The sequence below is a fragment of the Bubalus kerabau genome, chromosome 13, assembly GCF_029407905.1.
Source record: "Bubalus kerabau isolate K-KA32 ecotype Philippines breed swamp buffalo chromosome 13, PCC_UOA_SB_1v2, whole genome shotgun sequence".
Classification (NCBI taxonomy): Eukaryota; Metazoa; Chordata; class Mammalia; order Artiodactyla; family Bovidae; genus Bubalus; species Bubalus kerabau.
Genome location: NC_073636.1, coordinates 80,160,109 through 80,171,698, shown reverse-complemented (window position 1 = coordinate 80,171,698; position 11,590 = coordinate 80,160,109). Strand labels below are relative to the sequence as shown.

General features: G+C 52.6%; 1 protein-coding gene across 5 annotated transcripts in view; it reads left to right on the top strand.

Annotated features, from left to right (window-relative positions):
- The first annotated feature begins 220 nt into the window (after positions 1-220).
- NFATC2 (nuclear factor of activated T cells 2) overlaps positions 221-11,590 on the top strand; it is a 160,933-nt gene continuing 149,563 nt past the window's right edge. For 2 of the 5 annotated variants that reach the window (XM_055545328.1, XM_055545327.1), the window contains exon 1: positions 222-774. In XM_055545328.1, the coding sequence (XP_055401303.1) occupies positions 705-774 (70 nt within the window). In that variant the 5' untranslated portion in view covers positions 222-704. Of the gene's footprint in view, positions 775-11,590 lie in introns of all 5 variants that reach the window. The other 3 variants (XM_055545326.1, XM_055545330.1, XM_055545329.1) reach the window with 3 other exon arrangements.

Here is an 11,590-nt window from a genome sequence, read left to right as displayed (position 1 = left end):
CGTGTGAGCCCTGGGCGACTTGCTCTGAGAGGCGCCCTCTTGGAAGACGGGGGTCGCGGGTCTGGGGGGCGCTTGGGAGCCTTGGGCAGGGTTTATGCAAAGCTGAAGCGGGCGAGGGAGGCGGTGGCCGGGGCGATCCTTGCGAACGGCCGCCTGGAGCTCGGGCAAGACCGACTTGGACACTCCCACGCCCCCACCCCCTTCCCCTCGCCGTCGCCCGCATCGCTCCGTCTCCCTGACTTTTCTCCGCGAACAATCAGGGACTTGTGCTGGCGGCCGAGGGAGCCACGGAGCTGGCTGGCCGCGGAGCGGGCGACGTCATGGATTCCTGAGTGTGAAGTTTGCAGGAAAGCCCTTAGTTTTGGAGATGGACGGGATCCAGCGGTTTCCATGGCGCTGGATAAACAGGAGGAAACAGTGAGGGAATCCCGTTATTTTACTGCATTGAAAGCCTATAAACACGGAGCGCGGGGAAGGAAGTCGCGTTCCCTCTCGAGTAAGCCCGAGCGCCGAGCCGCGCCGACTCCGCCGCGCCGGGAGCCGGGAGCCGGGAGGCGGGAGGCGCGCAGCTCCCGGGCCGCTCGCAGGCGCCTCGGCCAGGGCAGCCCCCTGAGCATGCTTTAGAGAGGACGGCGCCCCCCAGGCTCCGGGTCTGCCCCCGCAGAGCCCTCTCAGCCCGCGCGCCGAGCCCCCGTCCCTTCCAGATGCAGAGAGAGGCTGCGCTGAGACGGGGGCACTGCGAGCCCCTCCGCGCCATGGGGTCTGTGGACCAAGGTAACTGCCCTCCGCCCCCGTTCCGGCCGCTTCCTCCTCCCGCCTCTCGGCCCTTTCCCTTCTGCTTCTCCCCAGCCAGCGCTTTCAGCTCCCGGCGGAGGTCGCGGGCAGGCCTGGGGACTCCGCTTTCCCAGGGCGCACAGGTAGCGTGGCCCGGAGGACGGGCGCCCCCACCCTGGCCAAGGAGGGGGGTCGGGGGCGCCGACTTGGGACCACCTCGCGCGGGGACAGCGAAGCGTCCCCAGGCGGGATTCCTTCCCCGGGCCAGCCTGTCAGAAGGATGGTCCCTTCCGTGGGACACCCGGAGGGATTCTCGCTACTAACCGCGGGCTGCTTAACCATTTCCGCGCTGGGCTTTGGGGAGGATGTCAGCGGTATTATTATTATCATCATCATCATCATCATCGTTATTTAGCTTTTTTTTTTTTTTTCTCTTTAGGAGAACAGGCTTGGTACTTTACTATCTAGTAATGAAGGCTTTACTTTTTAACAGAGCCGCAGATGCTCTGGGACATTTAAACAATTTTCTTTCTCGTTTTTTTTTTTTTTTTTTTTCTCTCCCTAATGTGCCTAGTGGATTCAGTGTTCCAGTTCCCCCTTTAAAGTGCAATGTACCATCAGTTTGTTCCGCGATCTGATTACACTCTCCTTTCCGTGTTTCTGTCTCTTTTCCCCCTCCTCTTGGAGTTCACCCTGGAATCATACTACTTAGATCTTACGGGAGGGGCTTAACCTATACGAATATGGTATGAAAATGTCCCATCTGGTTTGGGATTGTGGAGGGGTTTTGGCTGTCCACTAACCCACCAGACTTGAAAGGTAGAAATTAGGTGATGGGATGTGTTTTTCGGAGGCCAGTCCCGCGAAGAGTGGGGGGCATGGCCAGGAGGGCAGGGCTGCAAGAGTTAAATGAAATAAATATGCGTAGGAGGAGTTAGCCTCGTGTCATAAAATCAGAGTTGAATGTAGGTTTTGTGCTCTGCGTGGCTGATTAAAGTTCTAGGGGGGAAGAAATGACAATTTCTGTAAATAAACCTGAGGGGCTATTTTTTTTTTTTTTTTTCAAAACCGGAGTGGGGCCAAATGCCTTGGGTTAGGTAAATGGTGTGCTTTGCCACAGTGGACCTCAATGACATATTTTTAGCTGAGTTGCACTTTTGAAAGCAAGACCCTGCCAACACTCGGGACGTTTTAACTGGTACCAGTTTATCCTGTCCTCGGCTGGTGGTCAAGCCTATGACATAATGACCAAAATCATTACTAATATCGCATCACCTGTAAAAGGGGTGCTTTGAGACAGGCGACAGATATATTAAGGATGGGAATGGGTTTTTACTGCCATGCCATGTATACTGAAAGGCAGTGTTTGATGTTATGATGTGGGGGTGGGGGACAGACAAATGCCAAAATTAAGTCTGTTTGGAAGAAGAGGGTTGGGAAGAGACTTCTGTTTTCCAGTGTGATCTCATATGAGCCTCACCTCTGCTCCAGGTTTGTGAACTTGGTCCTCTCTCAGGGTTTGGAAGTGTGTGGATTTTGTGTGTGCACATGCATTTCCTAACCTCCCCAGCCCACGCTTGTGTGTCCAGGGACTGTTGAACGTGCATGCTAGTGTGTGTCCACATGTGGGAGACAGGGCACCGCGTTGTTCCGGCAAACGACTCTTGGCATGCCAAAGCGACTGGGCACACAGGCTGCAATTCCAGGCTTCAGAGACAGTTGGCATGAGAGGCGCTTCGACTGTGCCCGCATCGGGGTCTCCTGAGGGAAACCCAAATGGCCCTTCACACTCAAACACCACCAGAAGCAGAGGGCAGATCTCAGGGTGCATGCAGATGGGCGGGGTCATTAAATAGCAAATAGAACTATTTGCATGGTAAGAAAATACTGACCTCGCTGTGCAGTTTTGGGCCGAGGCTCTGGGAAAAACTGAAGATCCGAAAGAGGTGTGTTCAGTTTTATCTGCAGTGGGATGATGGAAACTATTTCAGGAATAAACAAACTCAGGGTGAGCTCTGCTCACTCCCAGACCCAAATTCCCTGCCTTCTGCCTGGCTTAGAATTTCTGCTTCACTGCATTGCAGCTGTGTGATCTTGGGTGAGTGACTTAAACTCTCTGGGCCTCAGTCTCCACATCTGTAAAATGGAGCCAATAATAATGTCTCCCTTAAAGAAGGTTGTGAGAATCAGTGAGGTGGCACACGTAAAGCATCTAAAATGCTGCCATGCTTATAGTCAACACTGGATAAATACCCTGTGATTCCTATTAAATGCAAAACAGTAACATTGATATAGAAACTGGATTTCATGGCAAAATTCTTTGAAGAGTTGCAGTACCTTAAACCTCTCAAGAGACTTTGTAACTTCTTGGCGTTTCACAGTGGCACAGGTTGGGCTAGGATTAGGGCTTGCCAAGCCTCCATCTCCTCGTCTGTAAAGGGAATAATGACAGTGATGATCTCATGGGGAGTCATGAGCATCGTATGAAATCATGCGTATAAAGCACTTACCTCTGTGTTTAACATGCGCTTAACACACACTGGCTGTTATTATTTTCTGACAATCGAGGACTATGAGAACCAGCTTTGCCCAGGATCACAACCCAAGTTTGTAGCACAAAGCCCGGCACCTGGCAAGGTCTCTGTCGCCTTCCGCGGGGGTGAGAGAGCGTTACCAGTGCTGACTGGGGGCGGCAGGGCTGGGGGTTTGACGCGTGTGAAGCCTCTCATTGTCAGGGCTGGAGGAGGGAGTGAAGCGCAGTGGGGGGCAGGAACCAGTCCAGCGCTACCCGCAGGCATGCGGCAGAGGCTGGGACTCAGACCCAGGCTCTCGACCGCGCGCTCTGCTGTCTCTGGAACTTACTACTGTTATCATTGGGTATCGCACTGTTCGGCGGATGAGGACACTGAGGAAGGCCAGACCCTTGTCCTGGCCTCTTTTGCCAACATTGTGTTGGTCCTTGCCATATCCTGGAAGAGAGAGAAGTCTGTGTGAGGAGGGTGGTATGGAGGGGACAACCATCCTTGATGGAGACGGAGAAACTGAGGCAGCCTCTGATTTGTCCCAAGTGGAGGGTGAGTCAGGAAGAGCGCCTCGCTTTGCCTCAGGAGCACCGTCTTTCCACTTCCTCTAGGGGACTAAGTGTCCCTGGACGGCCAGGAGGCTGTAAAGCCAGTACTGCTTTCCTCCCACGCAGAACTCAGACCCGCTCCAAGAGCCCCCCAACTCCTGGCTCAGCCCCTCCCTGGCTACCCAGTCTGTGCCTCCTCCACGAAGACCTTGGGCTTTTCCTTTTCTTCCAGAAGTTCAGTGAGAAGCACTCATTTCCCCAGATGCTCCTGCCTTTATTAAGAACCTTTCTTAGGTCAGCGGAGGACAGGGCCAGGTCGTCCAGTTCTGTGACTCTCTGGTGGATCCCAGTTTCTATATCCAAGTCGCCAGCAGCTTAGGATCTGAGTGAGAGGTTCAAACCTTGGCTGTGCCACTTGCTGGCTGCGTGACCTCGTGCAAGTGATTCACTCTCCTGTGCCTCAGTTTCCCCACATTTAGAAAAGTGTTAGTGATGTTGTCTGGAGTGTTGGTTACTATATGTAGCAATTGAGTATCAACCAATCAGAATGCCAGGAGCAGTGTCCCAGGAGACCCCCCTGCTGGACCAGACTTTAACCCTTCATTTGCTAAATTGTAGGGAGGGTCTAAGATAGTGAAGGACAGGGGAGGTGGCGTGCTGCAGTTCATGGGGTTGCAAAGAGTCAGACATGACTTAAGACTGAACAACAACAATCAGGGAGGGTCTCGGGCTTCCCTGGTGGCTCAGCAGTAAAGAATCCGCCTGCCATTCAGGAGATGCGGGTTCCGTTCCTGGGTCGGGAAGATCTCTTGGAGGAGGAAATGGCGACCTGTTCCAGTATGCTTGCCTAGAATATCCCAGGGACAGAGGAGACTGGCGGGCTACCGTCCACGGGGTTGCAAAAAGAGTCGGACAAGACTTAGCGGCTAAACAACAAAAACAATGACAGGGAGGGTCTCAAGGCCGCAGAGGCCCCTGGAGGGAATGACGGATCGTTTACCAATCTAAGGCGAGTTCCAGTCTTTCAGTAAGCAGCACGAACCTCAAACTACTCAGTTAATAAGTGCTGCTATTATTATTGTATAATTCATTAATTCAATATTTATACACCCCAAAGCCAACCTAAAAACAACAGTTACCGAGTGCTTCCCACACATATTCTCATTGGCTAGCTCTTACTACACACATGTGTGATTGAGTATTTCGGCTCTTACCTCGAAGAGGCAGGGCAGGTTACTCTTTTTGTTCCTTTGCTAGATGAGGAATTCGAGACTCTGACCGCCCAGACTGGGCGGGGGCCCTCCTGTGCCCCCCAGGCCCCCACCCTGCCCTCTCCTATCCTATGCGCCTCACACTGATGGTCGTTGTCCATGACACGTCTGCATCCTCTTCCAGAACTGAACACCAGGAACCAGAAGTGTCAGCTGTCTCATTCACTCCAGGGGCCCCAGCGCCTGGAACGTGCCTGACACTCAGTGGGTTTTCAGTACTTTTGTTCCGTGGATGGAGGAATGAATGAATGATGCACAGTAGGGTCGCTTGACCTGTTGGGGCCACAGAATTAAGACTGAAATGCCAAAGCACCGCCGCCGTCCTCTGGCTCACTCGTTCTGCCTCTGTTTGACCATGACAGTGGTTTTGACTTGTGCGTTTTCCCACCAAGCGCTGTTGACCTCAGCAGGCTTCCTTGTGGGTCAACAGCAGGCCACGCTGTCATGCTGTTGTCTGGAATAAGTCAGTTCCCAACAGCAACAGCAACGATGACCGTGACAGCCGCCACCGCTTCCCGAGCGCCCCGTATCTGCCAGGCACCGTCCCAGGGCTTCTCCATCGCCACCGCGTTGGCTCCCACCCAGCCCCATCTTGCACAGGGAGGGGTGCCCGCTGCGCCCGGGTCACATCGTTGGTGGCAAAGCTCGGAAGCAATCCCCTTGCACCTTGTTGCTCCCCGTTAGGGATGAACAGTCATCGCAAGGAGGGCATCTGTTTTCCCCACCAGACTGTATATATTGTAGGGCCGAGCAGTAACAGACATTATCTTAGCGGATTCTCCCAAAATAACCTGACTGGTTGGAATTGAGTATGATCCTCTCATTTCAAGAAGAGGAAACCAAGACAGGGCCCAGTCAAGGCGTTCAGAGGGCAGCGCCAATGCGGAAAGCTCTGTTTTTAAGGGTTGCCCAGTCCTGCCTCCGGAGAAGGCAATGGCACCCCACTCCAGTACTCTTGCCTGGAAAATCCCATGGATGGAAGAGCCTGGTAGGCTGCAGTCCATGGGGTCACTAAGAGTCGGACACGACTGAGCGACTTCACTTTCCCTCTTCACTTTCATGCATTGGAGAAGGAAATGGCACCCCACTCCAGTGTTCTTGCCTGGAGAATCCCAGGGATGGGGGAGCCTGGTGGGCTGACATCTATGGGGTCGCACAGAGTCGGACACGACTTAGCAGCAGCAGCAGCAGCAGCAGCAGTCCTGCCTCCACTGCTTCCTGCAGCAGGATCGCCTGGTCGGTGAGCTGGGCGGGCTTGCGGTAGGGCTCTCTCCTGCCTTCTACCTGCCTCTCTGGGCCGCTGAGGAGCTTCTGGCGGCCCCATCCCTTCCCTCTCCAGCTGGGACCTGCCAGTAGGGACCCATTTCCTCAGAGCCTCTCTCGTTGGCCACATCTCCGCCTTGCACTTCTTTGCCCTGGGCCGCCAGGGTGCCCGTGTCCAGTGCCACGGCTGCTGTGGGAGCAGGTCCGGGCTGCCCACTCGCCCCTCGGCGCCCCCCTGTCCTTCCCTCGGCCTTGGCCTGAGCCAGTCTTTCCACCCCGGGGTCCCTGTTCCCTTTTTTTTTTCTCCCACATTTTTCTTCAAGGCCCAACTCATTCTTACGTCCTCTTAGAAGCCGCCTTGACCATTTAATTCATTTTCATCATTTCAAGCATCTCCAATGTACTCCAATGTTGCCCTTCAACAGGCTGGGGATAAAGTGAGCAAGACTGAGGGTGTCTGTCCTCACAAGGCAAACCTCAGGGCAGCCACCCGGGAACATCCAAGATAAGCTGGAAAGGCGTTAAGGGCCAGAGACCATACTAGGCGCACAGAGCTGCGAAGGCCTCGGTTATGCGTGGGTGTGCTGCGTGGGTGTTTGAGTTTCCTGTGGCTCCATCACAAATTACCGCAAACCGGGTGGCTTGAAACAACAGAGATCTATTCTCGAACAGTTTCAGAGACTCAACGTGTGAAATCAAGGGGGCAGGGCCGTGTTCTCGCCAGAAGGGCTGAGGCACGACCCCTCCCTCTCTCTTCTGGCCCCTAGTGGTCCCTGGCGGTCCTCGGTGTTCCTTGGCTCCTAGCTGCGTGTCTCCACTCTCCGTCTCTACCTTGACATGGCCTTCTTCCTGTGTGCGTCCTCTCCTCTTCTTACAAGGATGCCAGTCGTTGAATTTGAACCCTTAGCTCTGAGGACCTCATCTGGGCTCGATCATATCTGCAAAGACCCTCTTGCCAAATAAGATCACAGCCACAAGTTCTTGAGGTTAAGACTTGAGCGCATTTGGGGAGAGGATGTAATTCAACACACACTCGCGGGGATAATTCACACTCGTGAGTCCCTTCCTCTCTAAAGATGTCTAATCCTTTGACCTCTGAACAGTGAGGGATCTGTCTCTACAGTATCTCAGGCGGAAGGACCAGTGAGCCCCAAGGCCCAGAGGAGAGCTGCGCCTGGGATAGTCAAGGAGCAGCCAGCCCCGTGTGGCTGAAACAGAAAGGGAGGGAGGGGAAGTGTGATACGAATAGAAAGATGGGGGAAGCAGGCCAGGGCGGGACCCAGCAGGATTTTGCGAGCAGTTTGAAGTTCATTCTTTGAAGTTCATTCTCGTGGTAATGGGGAGGCCCTGGGGAAATCAGAAGTCACTGAGGGTGTGAGTTGCTGAGTCTTTTCAGAGAATCACACTGACCATTAAGTGGGAAGCCTCTCCCAGGTAACAGGGGATGCTTAGAATACAGGTGGGAGGTGACTGCAGTGGCCTGGGCAGGGATGCAGGGCTGCGGCCAGTGTGGGGGCAGGGAGTGGGGAGGACGTGGTGTTTCCCTGTCTGCAGAGACTTCTTTTTGGTTTCCAAACTGTGCTCCCTTGAGTCCTGGGGCTGTGCAGCGGTGGTCCCTATCTTTGGCCCTCAAGGGCACTTGCCATTAATTTTGTGAGTAATATGGGCCTCTTCCAGTGGGTCTCCTCTCGGCCCAGCCTGGACTCCCCCAGTGGCTCCTCCTTCCCTCTCTGCTATCACCAGGAGTCAGAAGGCTTCTCTCAGTGTTTCATCTTGGTCCAAAAACGTCCCTCAGCGCATCCACCCTGAGCTAATAACCCAGGAACACTGTGACTCAGTAATGAGTATCAGACTGCTGTGGGACAAAACCACTTCCGTGGTGGCATGTGTGACTTCGAAAGTAACATCACGACCTGCTCCATGCCTTAGTTTCTTGAGCTGAGCAGCGGGGGTGACGGTAATCGTTACACACGGCGGAAGCTTGGAGGCTTGCAGATCAGGTCTGTGCTGCTCTCAGTGTAGACACAATGATCAGTGCCTGTTAGCTGCCATTTTCACTATTATTTTAGGGTTTCAGAGTCAAGTTGTTCATTTTCTTCAGCCTACTAACCTACAAGGGCTTCCCTGGTGGGTCAGTGGGAAAGAATTTGCCTGCCAATGCCGGAGACTTGGGTTGGATCCTTGGATTGGGAAGATCCCCTGGAGAAGGAAATGGCAACCCACTCCAGTATTCTTGCCTGGGGAATCCTATGGGCAGAGGAGCCTGGTGGGTAGAGTCCATGCAGTGGCAAAGAGTCAGACACGACTTAGTGACTAAACAAGAACAATTAACCTACAAGTGTCGTTCCTGATTGGGATAAATCGACTTTCTTCTAAGTCTTTGAGGTCTCTTCTGGATGACCTAGCTCAGTCACTCAACCAGTGAGTTCAGAGGGGTTTGTGGAGGCACGGGCTAGGTGGTATGGAGAATATCCAAGATATATAAAGTGTACTCATTTACACCTGAAAGAGAGGCACAATCGTGTGTGAAACCATTTACATGCAAAGGAACTAAAAGTTTCAATGAAGTCTACTGATTGTGTTGATAGAGGAATTGAAGAGAGAGAGGGCAAGAGGGAGGCCCTGTGGTCTTTTGGGAGGGGGAGGGTGGGAGATGCTCTGGGGTGTGGTTGTGCTGGAGGGAGGCTGGTGGCTTCGAGATCCCTGAGGTCAGCTTGCTTGTCCGCATCCCTCTCTGACTTCATAGATTATGAACTTGACACAGATGCTCGAGTTTGCAAGACTAGGCAGGAGAGAGGATGGATATGGGAGCCCCGATGCTGAGGTTGCGGTCATCTGGGGAGACACGGCCGGGTGACAGAAGGGTGACGGTGGACAGAGGGAGACGGCAGACGGTTAAGAAATAGTTCTGGGGTTGGGCAAAGACTAACCAATGTTCCATCCCCTAGCTAACCAGCCCTCTGCTGCTGCCATTAAGGCTCTGATTCAGTGGAAGGCGGAGCTCCCCTGGCAGAGGGATGGTGACACCCCCTGCTTAATTAAAGGCAAGAACCGCCGTTTAAGGGCAGGTGAGTGTGCTGACCGTGCTCTCCTGTGAAATGTCAGTTCCATAAGGCGGAAGGGAATGTGCTGCGGAAGCGAGGGATGAAGAGGACAGACAAAGCCAGGACAAAGTAGGTGAGCAGGGACCAGGGTGGAGGAGTTGAGGGCCCGGAGACCAGGGTCTGGTGCCCACATGCCCACAGGGTGGACCGGGGCAGCGGGTGGGACGGTGGTGACCCGAGAGCGGTAGAATCACCTGGAAGCTTCTACTCAGCCCCAGGTGGCGGGGTCACCGGGGAGTACAGGTCCCATGTGGCCTGGTCTTCCCATTTTGGGGAGCCATCGGACACTTGAAGTTTTAAATGAAACCTCTAAATTTAAAAAAAAAAAGTTCAGATTTAAAAAAAAATTACGGGGCAGGCCAAACATAATATGCCTGCAGGATGGGTTTGGCCTGGGACCACCGCTGCTGTGCCGTGGGGTGTCTCCTTACAGTCCACACCTCCATTTGGGTTCCGGCCTTTGGTAGATCCCTGTTTTCCTGGAGCTTTAACACGCTCTGCCTGCCTGGTGGTAATGAGGCGGGGTAGTGGGGGGTGGCGCCAGTTTCAACAAACTGCCTTCAGCTGCAATATTCTCCTGGAAATTATCTTTCTTACAGCAGAGAAGTCCTGTCCCGGCTTTAAAAGATGGTGTTGATTGTAGACTGGAGTGAAAGCCAAGTTTGAAACTGTCTTGCGGTTCCCCCAAATCATGAGGAGGTCACCCCTGAAAACTGGCTTTGAGGGGAGGCAACGTGGGAGGGGACGCCAGGATACTCAGTGGTCGAAATATTTTAGAAATCGAAGTTGATGCAAAGGGACTTTGTGATTACACATCTGCCTTCCACTGCAGGGGGCGTGGGTTTGATCCCTGGTCGGGGAACTAAGATTCCCATATGCTACAGGGCAAAATAATAGATAAATAAATACAAAAAAATTGATGCAAAAATCTACGATGAACCAAAAATAGAAAAAAAAAATTTAAGTAAAGACAAGGTCTTTATTCATTTTTCCTTTTACCTCAGGGTCTAGGATGGGTCCACACAGCACTGGTACTGACCGTGTCTTTATTCCAAGTGTAATGGTTTGCTTACCATAGATTTTCTTTGTATTTATTTTTATTTTAAAAACATGTTTTATGAAAGCATAGTGTATTTGACTATTGAGGTTTTTGGTTCCCTCTTGAATTTTGCCTCACTTGCCTCACTCTGGTTCCAGTCCTGGAGGAGTCAAATGCATCCATCTGTAAATTAAAATATTAGCATCTCGGGTGATAATCCCCGGATGTACTTAAATTGAGGGGCAGTCCTTTCTGGGATCTGGGAGAGCTCCTACTTTTCCGAAGAAACACATTTCGGGGCCTACATTTTCTAGTTAAGCTTTTCTTACGATGGGGTCGTCGGGACGGTGGGGTTTGGGCTGAGAACAGCCCGTCAGGGCTGGCTATGTAGTCCGCAGGGCCCAGCATAAAAGAAAATTCTCAGCCCCTGGTTCAAATATTGCTAAGAATTTTAAGATGGTGGTGGCAGGGTGTTAGACCTTGTGGTCCTCTGGGTGCAGGGCCCTGTGGGCTAGCACAGGTTGAACCCATGAAATTGACCTTGGCTGCTGCTCAGGTTAGCACTAAAGCCTCCTGGACCCTCAGCTGGAATGGGGCCTCAGGTATGAGCTAATTTACTGCCCCCATTTTACAGACAGAAGAACTGAGGCACAGAAAGGCCAGCTGACTTGCTTAAAAGTCACAGAGTGATTCAGAGGAAGCACTCGGATTGGATCCTGGGCCCCCATTCTGTGATCTTCCTGGTGGTACCACAGGGTCACCCCAACCTTGGCCAAACAATGTTCTCTTCATGCCTGTGGGTGCCATTGACCTCCAGGAAGTTCAGCTTGGAAGAGGAGGCAGCGACTGGATTCAAATCCATCAGTTTTGTTATAATGACCCCAGGAATCTATTTCCTATACCGGAGCATATTTTTTTACAAGTCATTTTTTTTCTTTTCCTTTTGAAAAAGAAAAAACGCATGTACAGGCAGAATTTCCCTGAAGCCACTGAGTCAGATGAAATGTTTTTACATAAAAATAATTGCAGGTGTCATGGTGTCATAACCATAGAGGCTGGGCCACCGGCT